At 42.3% G+C, this 19,288-nt stretch overlaps 3 protein-coding genes across 5 annotated transcripts in view; all 3 read right to left on the reverse strand.

The window, feature by feature from the left end:
- Positions 1-5,357, reverse strand: part of aqr (aquarius intron-binding spliceosomal factor) — a 45,729-nt gene extending 40,372 nt beyond the window's left edge. For all 3 annotated transcript variants that reach the window (XM_030117347.1, XM_030117346.1, XM_030117345.1), the window contains exons 1-10: positions 5,243-5,357; positions 4,365-4,469; positions 4,104-4,160; positions 2,500-2,540; positions 2,337-2,372; positions 2,111-2,231; positions 1,861-2,001; positions 1,219-1,287; positions 951-1,051; positions 754-830 (exon numbers count right to left, since the gene is read on the reverse strand). In XM_030117347.1, the coding sequence (XP_029973207.1) occupies positions 754-830; positions 951-1,051; positions 1,219-1,287; positions 1,861-2,001; positions 2,111-2,231; positions 2,337-2,372; positions 2,500-2,540; positions 4,104-4,160; positions 4,365-4,448 (727 nt within the window). In that variant the 5' untranslated portion in view covers positions 4,449-4,469; positions 5,243-5,357. The remainder of the gene's footprint in view (positions 1-753; positions 831-950; positions 1,052-1,218; positions 1,288-1,860; positions 2,002-2,110; positions 2,232-2,336; positions 2,373-2,499; positions 2,541-4,103; positions 4,161-4,364; positions 4,470-5,242) is intronic.
- A 1,101-nt stretch (positions 5,358-6,458) lies between these two features.
- On the reverse strand, positions 6,459-8,187 carry LOC115406995 (uncharacterized). The gene is made up of 4 exons (XM_030117304.1): positions 7,886-8,187; positions 7,514-7,609; positions 7,269-7,361; positions 6,459-7,143 (listed from the first exon to the last, which is right to left on the reverse strand). Exons 1-4 carry the CDS (start codon positions 8,160-8,162, stop codon positions 6,818-6,820), a joined length of 792 nt encoding a protein of 263 aa, XP_029973164.1. The 5' UTR covers positions 8,163-8,187; the 3' UTR covers positions 6,459-6,817.
- Positions 8,188-12,641: 4,454 nt separating this feature from the next.
- Positions 12,642-19,288, reverse strand: part of dph6 (diphthamine biosynthesis 6) — a 56,660-nt gene continuing 50,013 nt past the window's right edge. Inside the window, exon 15 of the mRNA XM_030117591.1 lies at positions 12,642-14,261. Within this exon, the coding sequence (XP_029973451.1) occupies positions 14,143-14,261 (119 nt within the window). The 3' untranslated portion in view covers positions 12,642-14,142. The remainder of the gene's footprint in view (positions 14,262-19,288) is intronic.

The following is a 19,288-nucleotide window of genomic DNA, read 5'->3' on the forward strand; positions in this document are numbered from 1 at the left end:
GTGAATTGCACCAGGTCAAAGAGAGACCGGCTGTCGTTTATCAAGTGGTGTAAAGGAGGAACAGTTTTCAACCAAGGACATGAGGACAGCAAACGCATGTGGACAACACGGCGGCGCCACGCTGGGCGCGCGAGCGTCACTATGAGACGCTGCATGGCCGGCACAGCGGCACGCTGGGACCTCAGCCCTCATTAAGCATGCCCGTGTGTGTGCGTGTGTGTGCTTAAAGTTGAAGCGTGCAGCAAGCAGCAGAGTGATGCGCCTCCTGCTGGGTTTGAGATTGTAATCTAATCTGTCAGGCTTGAATTCTATCTAAACACAAAAATACACATATTCTGTTTTTAGCATTCAGGTGGGGGGCCCGTATGTCGGCCTGGATTACGGCGCGCGATTCAGTGCCAGTGGCTGCACGGCAGCTGGAGCACATGTTCCTTCAGCAGCTGCACGGATCGGGAAGCAAGGAGGAAGTGATGCAACTGGAGCAGCGAGGAGAAAGAGAAAGTTTGCATTTCATATGAGCTGAATCTGACACTCTCCCAGCTCTTGAAAAGGCGCAGACAAGAGGAGAGTTAAGAACTACTTTATACTCAGGTTCAAGGCTCACAAAGAAGCATTAAACTGCATAAAATACCTGAACGAAGAGATCAACACCAAAATCTAATATTCATTCCTTGTTCGTGAGACTGTTAAGAGTTTCTTGTGTGAGGATGCACCGTATCCTGAGGAAAATCAAAGGGTTTTTTTTGTCTTTACCTGACGGGGGTATAGACGTGAGCACTCCGAAAAACTTCTTAATGAGAGCCGAGAGGAAGGTCCTCTCCTTGACTGCCCTTAGGAAGACACAAAGAAAGCAAATCAGACAAAGTCTTGAAACTCGCAGAATAAAGAAAAAAAACATTTCTGGGTCTGTGTAGATTTTCTCAACAAGCAAGCGAGGAGTATATTATTACTGCTGTGCTGCGTCTGCATCCATCTTATCAAATTTCTTCTTGATTAGATTCCAGAACTTCTGCAGCTTTGGAACTTTCTTCAGCTCGTGCTGGAGTCTGGCCTGTAAACACGACAAGAACTAATCAGGACCCGCTCAGTTTAACAAAGGATTAGTGCGACAGCAAGGAGCTAATTCTTCCTTGTGAAGTCATCAAACGTCGTCGCCATTACTTGGTGTGCCACCGACGAGCACGCAAACTTAATTAGGGTAATATTTTGTTATCTTACTGGTAAGAGGCACATCCACATAGGCAGAGAGATGAGCTGCTGCACCTGCTCTCTGATCAAATCTACCTCCTAGGGGAGGAAGCACAAAGAGAGAGAGAGAGAGAGAGCGAGAGAGAGCTGTCAAAAAACACTGTGCATGACAGATTTTTATTACACTTCAGTCCCTTATAAAACTCTCCAACTAAAATATTTAGAGGCCTTTATGGGATACAATCAAAGGGCAGTGGGCCATCACAGCAGATTTCAAAGTGAGACATCTGCAGTGCTTCCCTGTGGTTTAATGCAGCGATGAAAGTGAACCAACCGGTGGAGCAAGGCAACTCCGACCTGCACTGTGTGCTATTGCCACCTAGTGGACATTAAAGGTTATTGCCTAAAATTATCTAGAACGTGTCACACTGCATTTTGGTAATCACGTTTCTGTCTGGACTTGGCCTGGATGCTCATTATACGTTTTTCAATGTTATCACAATTCAGTCAAGTTAAAACAAAAACTAGTTTAGTAATGGAGAATTGTATGATTTAAAAAATTAAATCCGAAAGTTCACTTCCCACCAAGCTGCTCCTCAACCTCAATGTCAAACAGCAACCACTCTTCCAGTTTGTCAGTTAGGTTACTAAATGCGGTGTCACGATGCATACCAGACTGTTGAAGCAGTGGTCCAGGAAGACAAGGAGGACAGTTTGTTCCTTCAGGGTGAGGGCTGCCTCCTCGCCTGCCAGCACGGCTTCCATGACACATTTGAAGAAGAAAGGGAAATGGGTGGGCTCCTTCTTAAACACCTGGCAGTTGGAATGCAGATGAATGCAGGGGTGAAAGGAAATGCATAAACAACATATGCTGCAATTTGATGAAATCTAACCAAATTAATGGATATTTTTATTTTTTTACCTCCCACGCTGGAACATTTTCTCTGAACTTCTCATTGACGATACAACAGATAGACATGAGGAAGGCATTGCTGGACACTTTCGGGGTGTAGTTCACCCACAGGTAGTTTTCCAGGTATTGGCTAAAAGATGACAAAAAAAAAATAAATCATTATTTTATTGATTCATGACACTTTTCAAGTACAACTTTTTAAGTTGAGAATATAAAAGGTGCTGAAATATTTCACCTGAATTCAAGAAGCATAATTTTTCTGATGGCAAACCTGAAAACCAAAAAAAAAAACCAAAAAAAAAAAAAAAAACAAATGTAAGCAGAAGAAAATAAATTAAATAAAAGTTCACTAGATTAGAAGACACTTCAAGAAAAAAAGAAACAACAAATAAGCTTACTTAGCCTGAAGAATCTCTTTATCATAAATATCCTCCATGACCTTGGAGGAAAAAAGATCAAAATGTGAGCAGGAAGGGAAATAAGATGACGTGAGGCCAAGTTTTCTGTCTCTTCAACCACTTTTATCACATCAAATAAGTGAAAGACAAATTGTTAATGCCATAGGTATAATGACTTTTGTGGCAATGAAATTGTTAAAGGGCAACTCCGGTTTTTTGACACCTGGACCTTATTTCTAGGTGTGTGCATGCTCATATACTCACTCAGACAAACATGGTGCAGCTCGGAGTCCTTCAGAAGTTATTTAGATCCAACCGATTTAGCGGGGGCCACGGCAAGAGAGCTTCAGCGCTGGACATAATGTCTGCAAAATCGCTCATTTCGGCTGTATTTTTCCATCCATCACCAGCATTATCATAAAGTCAGCTCGTCTACCGTCTTCAGGTGGGTCAGCTGACAGTTTTCACTAACTTAGCCACAATTAGCTCGGATGGGAACGTTGCGGCGCTCCTCTCCCCAGCAGAAAGGCAGTCTGAGTCAGCCTCGGCTGTCACGGCGCCCGGGCGTCTGAGTCGCCGGGAGGCTGCATAAAGTCAGCTCGTCTAGCGTCTTCTGGTGGGTCAGCTGACCCACCTGAAGACCGTCGGACGGCCAGGGGCGGCCGACGTGTGGGTTCAGTGGCCCGCATGCGGAGTCCGCCCGGGCCTGGAGGCTGGGCCACTGGGTCGGAGGAACCGTCCACCATGGCGGCGGCGGTGGGCGCCTTGCCGGGTGGGGGACCCCCATGGCAGCCCCGAGTTGCCTTTCGGTCCAGGGTTGGATGCTCAAAGCTCTGCTCCGCTCTGCTCTGATGGGATCTACTGCACTTCACTCTTCTCTGACACCTTGCTAACTTAGCCACAATCAGCTCGGATGCTGGGGCCTCTCCCGTCAGCCGCGCCGCGGCCCGCGCAGAGCACTCCTCGCCGGGCTTGGAGACCTCCAGAGACTCTCGGTGAGGAGAGACTTTCAAAAGCGCCCCGCAGCCAGCGCGCAATGCGCCTCCGCTGGGCACCGGAGCTCCGCAGCCTCCCGGCGAGTCAGACGCCCGGGCGCCGTGACAGCCAAGGCCGACTCAAAGTGCCTTTCTACTGGGGAGAACAGCTCCAACGTTCCCATCCGAGCTAATTGTGGCTAAGCTAGCGAAAACTGTAAGCTGACACACCTGAAGACGGTAGACGAGCTGACTTTATGATAACACTGGCGATGGATGAAAAAATATAGCGGAAATGAGCGATTTTGCAGAGATTATGTCCGGCGCTGAAGCTCCCTTGCCGTGGCCCACGCTAAATCAGTTGGATCTAAATAACTTCTGAAGGACTCCGAGCTGCACCATGTTTGTCTGAGTGAGTATATGAGCATGCACACACCTAGAAATAAGGTCCAGGTGTCAAAAAACCGGAGTTGCCCTTTAAATTAAGAAGAAAATAACCCACCCACCCCTCCAAACACACACACACACACACACACACACACACACACACACACACACACACACACACACACACACACACACACACACACACACACACACCTCTAAGACAGACACAGGCCTAAAACTCACCTTGGGGTCAAACGGTAGTTTATTCTTTGCATGTGGAGCCCAGTATTTGTTTGCCAACTAAAATCAAGAAATGAGAAAATCATGCTGGTGAATGAATGGATTGCTCAGGCACAAAATAAAGCCAGTCGAGTTTTGCGTACATCAGATTTCCTTAAATATAACTACAAATACATCACATGCAGTGATGGGAGGTTGCCAGATCACCAACTTCATCAGTAAAGTAAATGTATAAAGCACAGGCAAAGTTGATCTCGGAATCACCTGCGTGACATATTCTGCATTTATTTGTGAAACAGACGGTGCTGCAGCCTTCTTAGCTGGGGTCTCCTTCTCTGTGGAGGCCATCTCAACAAGCTTCAGTGACACCTGAAAAAAATACAGGTTTAGGATTGGAAAGACAAACATTTCTCTATTGTTCCATTCAGACATAATGTAGTTCACAGTGCTTCACAAAGACATGAGGAAAATACATCAAAACAATTGTGATTATGTAATATAGTAAAACAAAGCAATTAGTTAAGGCATAATAAGGATGTAAGGACAGATGTAAAAGAAGTGAATGTGTCAGCAGCACTCAGGTGTTCAGGAAGTTTGTTCCACAGATGAGGAGTAGATGAATTAAAATCTTTTCCACCCTGTTCGCTTCTTATTTTGGCAACACTGAGTAAACCTCTTCCTGATGACCTCAGGGGTCTGGATGGTTGATAATCTATACGTAAATCTGAGATTCAATTAAGCAGAACATAAATCACACCTTTATAGATATGAAGTAAGAATATGAAGTCGATTCTCTGACACACACGCTGTTTCATGTAACTGGACATTAAAAACATGTGAGAAGTGAACCAATGAGGCAAGCATAACATTGGAAAAGTTATTGAGCTCGGTTTTAAAGTATCATTCATTTAATGTCAATTGATGGGACTAGGAATGAAAGTAACTGCAATAATCCAATAATATCAAATTGATACTATAAACATCTTCTCCGTCCAACATGCTCACAACACAGCCAATGAGCTAAGCTAACTGCTAACACTGTGATGCAGGAGCCAATGAACCGGGTTGTAATATATAATATTGTTACAGGCGGCTCCATGGCGGCCTGTTGTGAAAGTGGGTGGTAAACAGAAGTCACTAACCTCAGTCTTTATTGTACATTAGAAAGAAAGGTTGTTGAATGGATCGTGGGCAATGCAGCAGACACGACGCGCCGAGTGCGACACACTTCCTGAACGGGTACGTCTCATAAGGTCGCCCCCCCAGAAACAACTCCATGGCGCTTCATTTGTTCCGGTTAATGTCCACCCCCAAAAAATACCGTAGTGAATGCATGAATTTAGAATGAATTCATGACTTTATTTACAGCGTAATATAAGTGTAAATCAAATATTCCTCATTTGTCCATATTCTTACACATACTCACAGTTAATATAAAACAAAATTTAGAATTGCAAAATACTATTTAGTTGGTCGTAATTCATACACACCTCTGTTTTGGACACTTCTAAAATCTATGTAAAAAACAAAACAAAAACAAAAACAAACAAAAAATAAACGTCTTTAATTCACGGGCTTTCAAGCCAGAACTAGACATGGATCTGTTTTATATTTTTAATATTTTGTTTTTCAGTCTTTTTATCCCTGTCATTTGTTATTTGACCAGATCCATAAATGTCGATGCATGTCATTATAAATTGAGTTCATGTCTTTCATACAAATGTACCATATATTTGTTTTTTTTAACTGTAAAAATGGCTGCAAGTTTGTTTTTTTTTTTTGGTGCTGCCTCAAACTTCCACACAGTACAATAAAATGGTAAGACAAGGGAAGAAAAAAGAATGTGAATAAAAAGGATTCTAGTGGTCTTGGTCAGTTTGGTTCCTAGGCAAGCTAGCTGGGATTTCTTGCAGATTGTGTCATCTGTGAGCACACCAAAATTACATTAAGTGTTATCCGTGTATGCACATTTCCAAACAATGTAAATGTAGTTATATTAAAATGTATTGATAACAATTATGTTCAACCACGTGTGGTCATGTGGTTGACCTCTCATGAAAGCTGCCACAAACAGCAAATTTCACAAATAATGTGATTTTAAAAATGGTGCTGAGAATTAAAACATTTTTTAATCAAGGTTATCTGAACTCTGTTGCACATGTATGGAACCCAATGTTAACACCAAACTAACATAAAATGGCTTCATGTCTTTGGGAAAACATTTGTTTATTCTTTCAATACAGTTCCACAAACAAAGTCAAGATTCACTGAAGCTCTCAAATGGCACATATTTCCCCTGACACCAAAGGTTTTATGCATTTTCCTAACTTTATTATACATCTGGATTCAGCCCTCTCACGTTCATAATACTAATACAATATTTTTCATAAGACTATCACTATGGGAGAAAAAAAATATTCCTTAAAGCTTATACAGTTGTTTTAAGAAAGAACAAACATTTCAGTCAATTTGTCACGATGTGACACAGATCATCATTCACACTATTTGACTTCATATGATGTCAAACACAGAGCGGATCGGGGCATCACTTCCCAGCTTGCTGTGAATTTCAGACAGATAGGCTGACATGACAGAAGTGGAGCTGCTTTGTTTGGATCCTGAACCACCTTGTTTATTTCAAAGGCAGGTTCAGAAGTGAATGATTAACCGTGGGACTTCGGCGTGTGTTTACAGTGTTATTTCTGTTTTTCCCCTCATTAATCATCACTCTCCTCTTTCAAGCCTGCTCCTGGCACTGCCAGCGTTTCTCTGTCTATTGTCTCTATATAATGACCACCACGGGCAGGCTGTGGCTGAGACGGCTGCTGCAACAGGGTCCCTAACCCTGTTAGTAGTTGGTTTACCAACATTTCTGTTGAGCGGTTGGTTTCAGCGATTAGTCGAGTAAGGAGTGCCTCATCCCTGGCGTGGCTCAACTGCCTCTGCCGCTCCATCCATTGGTTTTGTCTTGTTTGCATTCTCTCCAGAAATTGGAGATGGTGAGAAACTGTCCCACGGGGCCTGGGCCTACGACTTGACCCACCTAGAGGAGACAAGATATGCATGTTTATTTTGTCACGATTTGATTTACAGTGTATTTTCAGGTAGTACACAAGGAGGATGATCAAATTAATGTTACAATACTATGGTAAGATGTTGAAATCTTACATTCAGTAGCTGGAGTGGCATTTGAATGCTGTGTACTCTGAGGAGGTGAGGTGGCATTTGATGGCTCCATCGAAGGTACTTTTGCTTCATTGTCTGTATCAGGGCAAAGAAAAACATAAGTTTAGGGATTTCAAAGTTGGCTTATGTTAGAATAGTTCAGAAGGTTAATGCTGTTCCCACATGCACACACCTTATACGAGGTATGTAATCAAGTAGATCACATTTGCTCAAAGCTAACAGCTTACCTTCCTTATCATCCACATCATCATAGTCATCGTCTTCAAGCTTAACTGAGCCACTTCCACTGATGTTGCTTGTTGAGGACACAGGGGTGGCTGGCTCTACAAGATGAATTTGGTTAATTTAACAGGGACAGTGCATAATAACTAATACTCAACTGTAAACATGCCAGAATTATCCAAAAGCACAATTTTCATGAGCAGCTCTGGCCAGATGTAACATATATTTAAACACAAAGCATGCAACAACAGGACTAGGCAGGCAGCCAGCCTGTTGATACAAAACAGACAGAGGAAGTAGTTGTTTTACTAATGTGTACAGTTTTTAATATTTACATTATTTTGCTCGCGAACTCACTCAGCTAATAGCTATCTTACCTTCCTCATGTCGTTCCACATCAACCCTGCTGCTTGGGGCGGTAGTTGTGGGTCTTTGGCACAAAATCTCCTCCATGAGGTCGAACTGGGGGAAGGTTGATGGGTCGGACCCGCTGGTGCCGTTGTCCTTCTTGGCCTTGCAGTACATCGCTTTAAGAGTTTTCCAGCGATGCCTGATCTGGTCTGGCGTTCGTATAAAGCCGGCTTCCCGTAACTTCTTGCTCACCTTACGATAGACTTCACTGTCGCGGCATTTTCGGCCATCTATAAAAGTCATGAGATTTTTTCTGTCTTTTATCACATTAATAAGATATGTTGTTTCCTCCTCGCTCCAAAAGTGTGGAGTTCTGCGTGCCGCCATATTTTCAAATGCTTCCTGTAAAACACCCAAGATTCCTTGCGGATAGGTACGGAAGAGCATTAGGGCCACCCTTGAGAATAAAATAGAAGGGGTAAAGAAAAAAATGTCATGATGAACTTCGAGAAAAAAAGTCGAAATGTCGTGAATAAAGTCGAAATATAATGCCGAGAATAAAGTTGACTCTACGTCGTCCATGCTCCCCTGAGACTCTGGATGAGCTTCTGCTGCACTTTGATCAGCTTGTGAATGGATGTGTGTCAGTTTCCCCTGAAACATTTTCTCAAATATCCTCACTTTTAAAGAATTGGACTCAAATGAGTGTTTCACAGAAAGCGCTTCATCATTTTTTTAACAATCCCTTTTACTTTGTGCCAAAGACCCCAAAACATGTTAAGTCTTATTCTATCCTTCTTACAAACATGTTTAATTGACAATGATTGATTTTAGACACATTCAGACTACATATGGAAACTCAATTTTTTTTTTGTTCGTTAGTCTTTTTGTGAAAGTTCTTATACAAATATGCCATGATCATAATGTATCTCTGGACATGCACAATACTGATGTTCAAATGATCTGCTGTTGTATGAAATCAGTATCCTGAGGAAGACTGGGATATCGATCATAAGCTTAACTTCCTATTGTTGGTCTATGTCAGTTTTATTCAGGGAAAAATTATGGTTTAGCAGAGATGTTTTTTTCCCGGATCAGATCTTTGAAGAGACTCACTGATGGCTTCCAATCAGCATGACCAGCTTAAAAATCCTACATCTCAGGGGTCTCATGCAGCTCTTCTCTCCTTTATTTGACTCATATTTAACACTTGAATGAGCCGGATGCTCAGCGCTGACAATGTTGTTTAAACAATTTATTCTCTAGCACTGTTGTTCCAGTTTTATTGAGAAATTCAAAGAAGATCAGCCATGAGTTATTGATTAAGTGATGCACTGAATTGAAGCACACACAACTTACACCCTCTATAAAAACTGTTTGTCCTACATACCAGCAGAAAATAAGCAATTATTAAAAAAAACAAATGAACTGGATTTTAAGTTCTGTTTTGTTCTGCTCTGTTTTGAGTGTTTTGAGTTTGACTTTTTTCAGTGTTGTTTTTGTTCTTCTACAGGAGATCCATTCTTATAACCGAGCACACTCTCAATTTCAATGATGTGGAAGAAGTCTGCTTGGACCATTTCAGGCAATTCTCTCGAATTGTTTTGCTCTTCAATAAGACTTTGACAAATAAATTTAAAGCCAAAGAGGCAAAGAAAAGGATTTCAAGGAGAACTGAGGAACAAAATTTACATTTGACTACAAAACACTGAAACATTATTTGCACGCAACATAACTGTCTTTGCTGCAGTCCCATCTTTGAAGACCATGGCACTTTGGGAGTCCCAAAAATTTTTCCAGAGGAAAGACACAGCATATGAGTCATCTGCATTATGGTTTAGTTAATGTTGGAATGGGTTTACCAAAGTTTTGCATATCAAAATTCTGAAAAAAAAACGATTTTGAACATCAAGTTCAATGGTGCAGCTTGAAATTATTGGTTGCAAAAGGAAAAGTCTGAGTACAAAAGTAAAAATTCATATGAGGCTGTTTTCTATTATTACTGTCTGTTTTCTGCAGATGCAGGCCAACCACTGGGGTATGCAGACAAACTATTGTCATTGTTATACAATGTTGTGTGGATGCAGAAGAACATCAGCGTGCACTGTAATTTGATTCAGAAATTTTATATTTTTGCAAAACAATTACAGTAACAAACAGAGCTGGATCTAAGCCCTATGAATCCTCAGTTTTGCATTTCACATCATGGAAAACCTTAAGGATGCTGTATTACTGCATCACGAGAAGAACCAGTTAGACTTTATGTTTCTAAAATCTAAATATTTATTAAGTTGAACATGCTTGTTATCTTAAAGCGACACTAAGTAACTTTTCAACCTTAATAAAACATTTTAATATCTTTTGTGATGATACATCGACTTACAACGAGTTGAATGACCCCTCTGTCACAGGCTGAGGGCGTCAGTATTGCTTTCACTTGGACTAAGAAACTGTGAGGAGGGTGGTAGGAACCCAGCACACGGCATGCGTCACATTATGATATAATATTGTTTAGCCGCCATTAGATTCATTACCTCATCGCTATCCGTCCTTCACACAGCCACTGGAAACAAATGCAGGCGAGTTCAGTCCGACAGCATGCCAACCGGAGCAGCATTTTACGACGCCACGCACTAGTCCTCATGGGAACTGTAGTATTTGTTCAGGCAAAACACTACCGCTTTTGTCCACTGGCGCCGCCAAAATCAATAGAAACTGAAAGTTCCTTAGTGTTGCTTTAAGTGGTAACTCTAAATTGCCTGTAGGTGTCAATACCTCTCATCAGTTGCTGAACTGTGCACGTTCAGGTTTTCACACAGTGTTTGCTGAGATATTCTCCACCTGTTACTCTCGCCTGTATAAAAGACAACAGAACATAAACTTTTCACTGAAAACAATTAAATAAACACTTTGACACTCATAAATGGACAAATATTTAAAAATGTACAGCCTTCACTTGAAGTTAGAAAAAATGTTTCTCTTGCAGCAAAAATGGGACTTTAAAAAAAAGTGTTTAATTAATTTCTTTCTTAGAAGTGGAACTGAGTGCTCGTGAGTTGAAACTGCACTTCTCACACTGACCACAAGAGGTCAGCAGACACCACTCAATAGCATTTGTTGGCTCTCCAGTTCAGCAGACTGACGAAGTTTGGTTAAGTCAAGTGCTGTGGCCATAAAGACATGCTTTCACAATACGTCAGGGGAAGAAAACAATACATTATCAAACAAATAAACAAACAAAAAAAGGATTCCAACATGAAAACAAACAAAACCACAGTCAGCGAGGCACACAGACCACAATGTGACGAGGCTGCTCCTGAGCTGGCTACCCCGCTGTAGCTGATCGCTGTGGGGAGAAGAGAGTCACACACATCAGCCTGGGCTTGCCTGGAGGAAGAAACACACAGTTAAAGTCCACGTGCAAGGCCACAATGACAAGAGCCGCGGGCTTTCAGACTGCGCACAAAGGACAATATTAGCCACAGCAGCCAGTTTGTTTGCAGAGTGGTTGCAGGTCAGCTTTGTGGAAAAGTGTACATTTGACAAAACACATGAGAAAAATAAATGTCACCCTGTCTTTACTCATTTTGTGAGGAGGCACGGTGGTAAGGACACAAAGACATGTCTGCCAGAGGCCATCACATTGGTTAGGACGAGGCAGTGAAGATATACTTGTGGCTTCGCTCGTGTCAGTATGAAAACATGCTCTTTCAAAAACAAAATGGAATATGTGTAATCGACAAGTGGTCGACATACAATGAGTTCCAGCCCCAGTGCTCCTCTGCATTTACAAAAGAATAAAAGTCTTTTTGTATAATATTTTGTGACATGTGAATTACACTTTAATATTGTTGCCGTTATTCCACCATCAAATAAACTTTGATATCATCCATTCAACCATATTGAATTCAGGGTCTCTGGGAGCAGGAGCTGAGATTGTGCAAGACAGTCACACACATCTACGTTCACACACCAGTTCACCTCAAATGAAAACACACCCAGAGGGAACATGCAAACTCAGGACAGAAAAGCCCCCTGTGGGGGAATCTTTGGTACGGGAGAGGAGTGCAGCCACCATATTCAGATATAATGTATTAATGATAAATTCATCCAAGTCATCTATGCATTTGTTATTGATATATACATTTAATGAAAATTAATGCTGAGCATGCAAATTTTCTAAGCACACTCATTTATAGGAAAAGCTCTGAAAAGCGGCCGTCACATTGATTTAGTTCAGGGTTCACATTCACACCAATTTCATCTTAAGTGAGCTGGACTGGCAAAATAAAGTTATAATAACCTTTAATTTTTAAGTTTATCTTTGTTGTGGAATAGGGTGATATGACTAAACTGTCTATATTTTCACAAACAATTAGAACAGAAACTGACTCCAATCTCAACATGAAGTCAATTTCAGTGATACCTTCTGGTAAAAAAAATACAGTGAAATGTCCAAAAAAGCTTCTCCTATAGCTGTTGCATTATGCATGTTTTTACAAACTCACTCTGACAGCATGGCTTTGAGGCTAGTTTGAAAGCAACGAGGGAGCTGGCTTTCATGGCAGCATTGCTGACGTCTCAGCTCGGGTCTCAGCGTTGCTTTGTGTCTGCTCCTCTTAAGAAATTTGCTGGAAAGTCAATGTTTTCTTTGAAATTTGCTTGGTGGTTTGGTGGGCTGGTTCTGGCCCACAGATTTTATGCCTGAAACCCCCGATTTAAAGACAATAAACTAAAGAACACTTCCAAATACAAGCGATTTCTACAAAATTCGTACTTTTATTGCCAAAATATGATCACATATAGATCCATCCATACATCTTTGATACCAAATGAGGTAAACTTGGATCAGTGGTGAGTGGAGGAGATACCCGATATTAGTCAGGTAACACATAAAATTCATGGATCCTGTTATACTGAAACGGAGGACACACATGCACAGGGAGAACATGCAAACTCTACACAGAAGAGTCAGAGAAGCAGAGATCTTGTTGTGGTGAAATAAGAGTTCTAAACACATTTACAATTGGCGAATGACACACAGGCATCATAATCAAAAACACAGATAGCTGCATCAGTCACAAGACCAGAATTGGTCCTGGTTCGGTCCTTCAAAACAGGTGAATATTACACACGCTGTATATTTATAGGGCATTGTCTTGCTCCCTCTCATAAATAATTGCTTGTTTGTGTTTTTTCAGCCCTCAATAAAAAAAAGAAAAAAAAAAAACAGAAATGAAAAAGAAATCTCCAGGCTCTATTGGCTGCCTCTGTTGTTCAATTTTTGATAACAACACTCAAAACAACGCCGTGGTGGGCGAGGATCAATAGCTCACTCCACTCCGGTGCCATCACGACCGCGATGAAGAGAATAGCCCGAGTGGAGATGCATTCCAACTCAGATTATCAATACGGTTCATGATCTTTGAGAAAAGAAATGTTCCAGGAGCAATGGTTAATTGTGTTATTTTCTGCGTCCGTGGACGATGCCCCAACACACACACACACACACAGTGAAGGAACACACACGGGCCCTGCAGCTGTGTGTGGTAGTGTCTCCCGCCGCCATTAACCAGGCTGCTCCAAAATCAATAGAAAACATAAAGAGGCTTAATCTTTTCAGGTGCTTGCTGCTGATTGCCTATTACACAATAATAACACACCTTGAGTCCCATGAAGCGTGAGAGAGGGAGAAAGACGCCCGGCTCATCCTGACACATTACACACGGTCACAAAGCAGTGGCACAGTAAATCTATAGCTTTATAACCGCACAGAAGGTGTCAGCGGCGGCGCTGGGCCTTTATGAGGGGGTGTTAGCTGGCGTGCTAAGAAGAAATTCCACCAGAAACGGCGGGATATCAGGGGATACGGTTTATCGCCTGGCGGAATGAGACACCGCCGTCTTCGGTCCGACGGCATGCGGCCGTAGGTTAAAGGAGTTCCACGGACTTTGCGCAGCAGCTGCCGCAGTCTCGACTTGTGTGGATGACAAAGTGGATTATGGGCCTATGTTCTGGGGCGTGAGGTGAGAATAAACACATCCCCGAAGCTAAACACTATCAAAGGCACTTGCGGACACGTGCGGCTTTGCGTTTCAACAATCGGCCGTAACAAACGGCCGACGTTAACGTGGCGATATGCAGTTTTTCTTTTCCACATTGGCCGACGCCGTGCTGTAAGTCACTGGGTGATGGGGCTGTCAGAGGCTCTCCTCCAGAAAAGCCCCACTGAATTCCAGCGCTGTGGATCACTGGAGTCGGCCTGTTGACTCTGGCTGCGTTTCTATAAACTGAGCCAGCAGGACAGGTGGAGGATCTGGGAGTCGGGCAAGTCCAGGACCGGAACCGGGGCCACGGCCGGACTGGATTCACCCAGGCGGCGCTTGAAGGTTTCCTCAAGTCCTGAAGCAGGGAGGCGGGGAAGAGAGATTAGGAGGTGAGGGCAAAAGAAGAGGGAGGTGTTAGTTTCATGAGAACTTTAACTAGAGCCGGGCATTAGCCTCTAATATAGCTTTCCCACTGGGGCTGTCCCAGAACAGAGGTTACACTTAACCCTTCCACCAGGGAACAGGGGACCTATTTACAAATTATTGGCATTCTTAAATACTTGGCAGATTGTAGGCCTTCGGCCCCCGCCACCCACCCCATTCATTTTCCTGCAGTGCAGACATATGGTCAGCAAGGCCTGAACTCAAGGCTACCCCTCCTAAATTTGCACACAAATCCATACACAACCAAACACACACACACACACACACACACACACAGGGAGGGCAATTTGCCCTTCTGGACAACAGAGCAGCTTGTTGGGGGGGGGGGGGGGGGGGGGGGGGGGGGGGGGGGGGGGGGGGGGGGGGGGGTATCTGGAGGAAGGGATCCTCTGCTCCCGCTGAGCTGGGATGTTAGGAAGCTGTGTTGGGACTGCCACTCAGCTTCACTTGGAGCCCAGACACGTTGTTAGTGTATGCATGAGTGTTTGTGTGCGGCTGGACTGCAGACGGACAGCGGACATGTGAGAATTCATCGAGTGTCTCGCAGCCCGGTCCTGATGACAGGCTGTCTATTTAGCGGCAGCCAGCTGGGATTTAGCTGCATCCCTCTTGTGCTGTGTGCACTAATTGGTCACAAGTGTTCCTGTCTCATGGCTGACTGTCCCGTCTTATTTCCTCTGAGGAAACAGCATGTTGGAAGGGACTTGGGTGTGGTCTTTGTGGTCAGGCGTTTTCACAATACAGTTACACAATTTGGGAAAGCACGCCGAGTCACAGTTGTTTTCTTTAACTATTGCAAATGTCAAATTAAATATATTTACAGCAGGGATTTGTAATTTGTGAGACAACCAACATAAAGTAACCTAACTACTAAAAAAGTGACATGGACATAAAGGTCACAGGGGCAGTCCAGCATCACTTCAAAAACCTCATTCTCTTTCATTTGAAGCACACACAGCATGCTACACACTCCCACAAAGCGTCCCTACATCCTAATTAGCTAATATGCGCTACAGCTTAAAATGCCCCCACAGCACACAGGCCTTTTTTTTTTTTTTTTTTTTCTTAAAGGGCATTAAAAGCCTAAATATGTGTTATCAGAGCATGTGGCGTACCCCGGGAAGCGGGATCCTCTGGAGGTGGCTCGCTGACAACTGAACGAGCGGGGCAGATCACAGACAGAGGATGGTTTCATTAAGAGAAGAAACGCACCCTTCATCATACCTTCAGCTCCCCGGGACCGTTTCATGTCAGGATGTTTTAATCATTGTACCGAACGATGGGAAATAATTGCACTCTCACTTTGAGTCTCTTTCGCCGTCTGTGCATGCAGGCATGAATACATGTGGGGGGGGTGTGAAGGTGACATGAATGACCATGCAATTCAGTATGTTTTTTTTTTTTAATTCTTTTTTAAGTGAAAAGCGAGTAAAGACCGACCGCACTTCTCCAATCTCTATAAATGCTTTAGTAAAATCCAAACCAAATCCCGCGAGCACATCCCATTACGAGCGCAATCCCCTTCCCATGGCGTCTCTTGCCCCCCGCCTCGGGCTTCACGGGGAGCCTTGTTGAGAGGCCCGCTGGTCGGAGGCTGGGACTCAAAAAGCCATTACATTAGCATTAGATGAGACCATCTACCCAAGAGGACCGGCCATTATTCTGCTTCACAGCAGTTAAAACTACGCATTTAAAAAAAACCAGACCATCCCTAATGCCCACAACTACCCTTTCACGCTAAACATTAACAAGCATTTTTTTTTTGTTTGTACAGATTGATATATATAAATATTGAGAAGCCTAAGTGAGTAGAAGGAGGGGCGTCAGTGAAGTGTGGTGGAAAGCAAAGAAAAGGCTGTTCCTGTGTGGAATGGATGATGCCTGCTGGGTTTATGGGGCTTTTAAGCAGTGGCCAAGGCCCAGAGCCAGTGGTTTTTAGCTGTGCTACACTGACTTCCAAACTGGTCACATTAACCGGTAAACGAGGTGGTAATTAGCAAGTGTTGGCTCGTGAAAATTGTTAATTCAGTCCAAGGATGATGAAGGCAGAGGCCGAGGGACTGAGGGTGTGCAGCGGAGCCTGAGAAACAAAGAAAACAGGCTGCCTCACCTTTCTTTAAAGCAGCTCTCGGGAATATACTGATGAGTGATTTACACATCAAGACTTTACGGTATCAGAAAACACTGGTTTTCTTGCAAACCAATATTTTAGGAGAATTTGATGGCAGACATACCATATACGTATCCTGAAGAGGGAAAAAAAGAAAACTTAAGAACATTTTCCAAAAGTAAAAAAAATGCAGAGAAATTTACCAACCTGTGACAAAACTGTTGAAACAAATTGGAAAAAAAGTCAACTTCGTTTTGCACTCAGCAGTCTTTCTCCATGTGGTTTTAATCCTGGAGTCTATGTTAAATCTCTATTCCCATCAATGATATAACACTGTAGATACATAACATGCATCTTTCTCATGTTACATTGCAGCTGTATTGAAATGATCAGCTTGATTTACAGCTGTTTGTAATGTCATTTATTACTAGAGAATATGACCTGTTTTTGTTGAATCCATTTACATTAATCTCGACAGGTTAAAATACGTTCACTGAAGCTCTTGTGTGTCTTTGATTTATATTCACCAGATTTTAATAATAGGTAATTTTTAAGGTAGGCTATATATAGTTAATTTTATCCCACCTAGGGTATTCTTTTCTTTATTTTTTGGTCTATGATATCATTAAATCCAAGTTAAATCCAATCAGGGTTTAAGAGTCATTGAGTAAAACGCTCAAATACCTCGACACTTTACTGATTTCTCCCTGTAAAAGTAGAAGTTTCTGTTGGCTCGCAGGGTCCCGTCCTGAAAGGAACCTCTCGATCGTAAGTAACAAGTTGAGACAAGATGTTTAAAGGTTTCATTTGAACCATATGTCACGTCTATCAGCTGTGAATCCTAACGCAAGTAAATGAAAGAGGGGGGTGTGCAGTCACATTTTGCCCCCGCGCCGTCTGTCTGACAGCGGTGCTTGCGAGGCCGTGGCGGCTAACGCCAGAGGTGTTACTTTTCCTCCTTTGACTTTTTGGATTCATCACCCGATGAGCATTGGCTGTGACCCATAAAAACGCCCATGGGTGGGCTCGGAGGACCGGGGCTGCGCGCGCACTGTAAGGTAACGGATTCGAGCCAAATGATGAGTCAGTCGATGGTTTTAAGGAAGCAGGCGATGCTGTCAATAATCAGAAAAGGGAAAAAAAAATCTATGTGGAGAACAAAGCTGTTTTTGCTCCACTTAGCAATGACCCGATAACATTTATAATTGTCATTGCTGAATTTACTTGTGCTGTGGATGACCACACACACATTATAAACAGCATATATGTAGAAAAAAATGTTTCTTTATCCACAATTTTACAATTAACTGGTAAAACAAATAGCACTGTTCGTCTGCCACGCATTCCCCCCCATTCGTTACTGGTGAGAAAATCTCACTTCCTCAAAATATGAGCTATGTCAAAGTTAAAAATGACAGCTAGAAGGCTTTTTTGGCACGCGCTCAAAAATGTTAATTGACTGCTTCGGCGATGACTTGACAACTAAGCCGGCGTGATCGATGTGCTCATCGCCCTTTTCCCTCGGAGAGAACATCTCTCAGGATAAAACAAATACCGCTCCGCATTTGCCTCGACGAGAACCTAGAACCCTGGGAGCAGGAGATGGCGGCGTATAAAAGTGTAATGATGACAAAAGAGCGTGCCAGCTGCTTGGGTTACTGTACACACCGCAGACACAACAAATGACTTACAATAATTAAACACAGGAACAAGAAGAAGATCCTCGGGAGGAACTGCTTCCTTCAATACTTTATGTTGTCTTAACCAAAGCAAACCCAAACTTTTCTGTGAAAACGGTGAACGGAGACAGGCTGTCGCTTTGTTTTCATTAATACGGCGGTGAGGAGCTGCTGCGCGTTAGATTTGATTTAGGATCAGTCATTTTAATGAAAGTAAATATTCGATCGCTTCTAATGAAGTACGCAGGAGAAAGTGTTCAGCCTTTATTCTTTGATTACATCGGGGTAGAGAGGTGTCCTTGTATGAGAAGTATTTTTAAAATCAAGTTTTACGAGCAAGTCTTTGGAGTTCCTGTTTGGTTTGTTCCTTCTGTTTTCTGAAGAATGTGTGAAGTTAGGAGAAAGTGGGCCGGCAGCCGAACGTACATACAGACACAGCTCAAAAAATGTTAAATATCATTTAGTTAATTGGTTTTCTATGACATGTACCGTAAACAAAAAAAAGAAAAAGAAAAAGCTGATGATACTTGTGATAATTAATGGATTTATAAGCTGAAATGAAGTTGAAAACCTGAAAAAGCTTGATATATTGTAGTATAAGTGTATGTAATGACAACGAAAATGAACTTTACAAAAGTGTTTAAGTGTTTGTGACAACCAATAGCGTAATAAGGACAACTAATGTAACATGTTTGGCTATTTTAAATGAAATAAAGTCAATGTTGTCTTAGCATATTAGAGGCATTATCATAATAACACTTTTCTTAAAAGTTACTACACCATGGAAAAAAGAAATCTTTACAAACTGTAATAACCACAGAGAATTACGCAATAATGCATAATAGTACTGGATTTCTTAGAAATAAATGCATTTTTTGAGGTTTTCTGCAGCTTTTTCATCAAAAATGAGTCTTGTAGATGGCATGTTCATCATATCCATTCACTGAGGATACAAACATATGATGCATCTCTATCTCTCTCTCTCTCAATCATGGTTTATAATATTAAATTATTGGCAAGTTATTACATTATTGCCTTTACTACCTTCAAAACGGCCAACATTATTAAATAAATGGCAGTTATTACATTATTGGTTGCTATAACCATGTTCTGAGAGTATAAAGCAATATCTGTTTTGGAGTATTATCC

Source organism: Salarias fasciatus, chromosome 19, assembly GCF_902148845.1.
Source record: "Salarias fasciatus chromosome 19, fSalaFa1.1, whole genome shotgun sequence".
NCBI classification, from domain to species: Eukaryota; Metazoa; Chordata; class Actinopteri; order Blenniiformes; family Blenniidae; genus Salarias; species Salarias fasciatus.

Coding starts and splice junctions, on each gene's coding strand:
- LOC115406995 (XM_030117304.1), bottom strand. CDS start 8,162: ATGACTTTTATAGATGGCCGAAAATGCCGCGACAGTGAAGTCTATCGT. Junction 7,610..7,885: donor TGTGGAACGACATGAGGAAG/GTAAGATAGCTA, acceptor TTCATCTTGTAG/AGCCAGCCACCCCTGTGTCC. Junction 7,362..7,513: donor TGATGTGGATGATAAGGAAG/GTAAGCTGTTAG, acceptor GCCCTGATACAG/ACAATGAAGCAAAAGTACCT.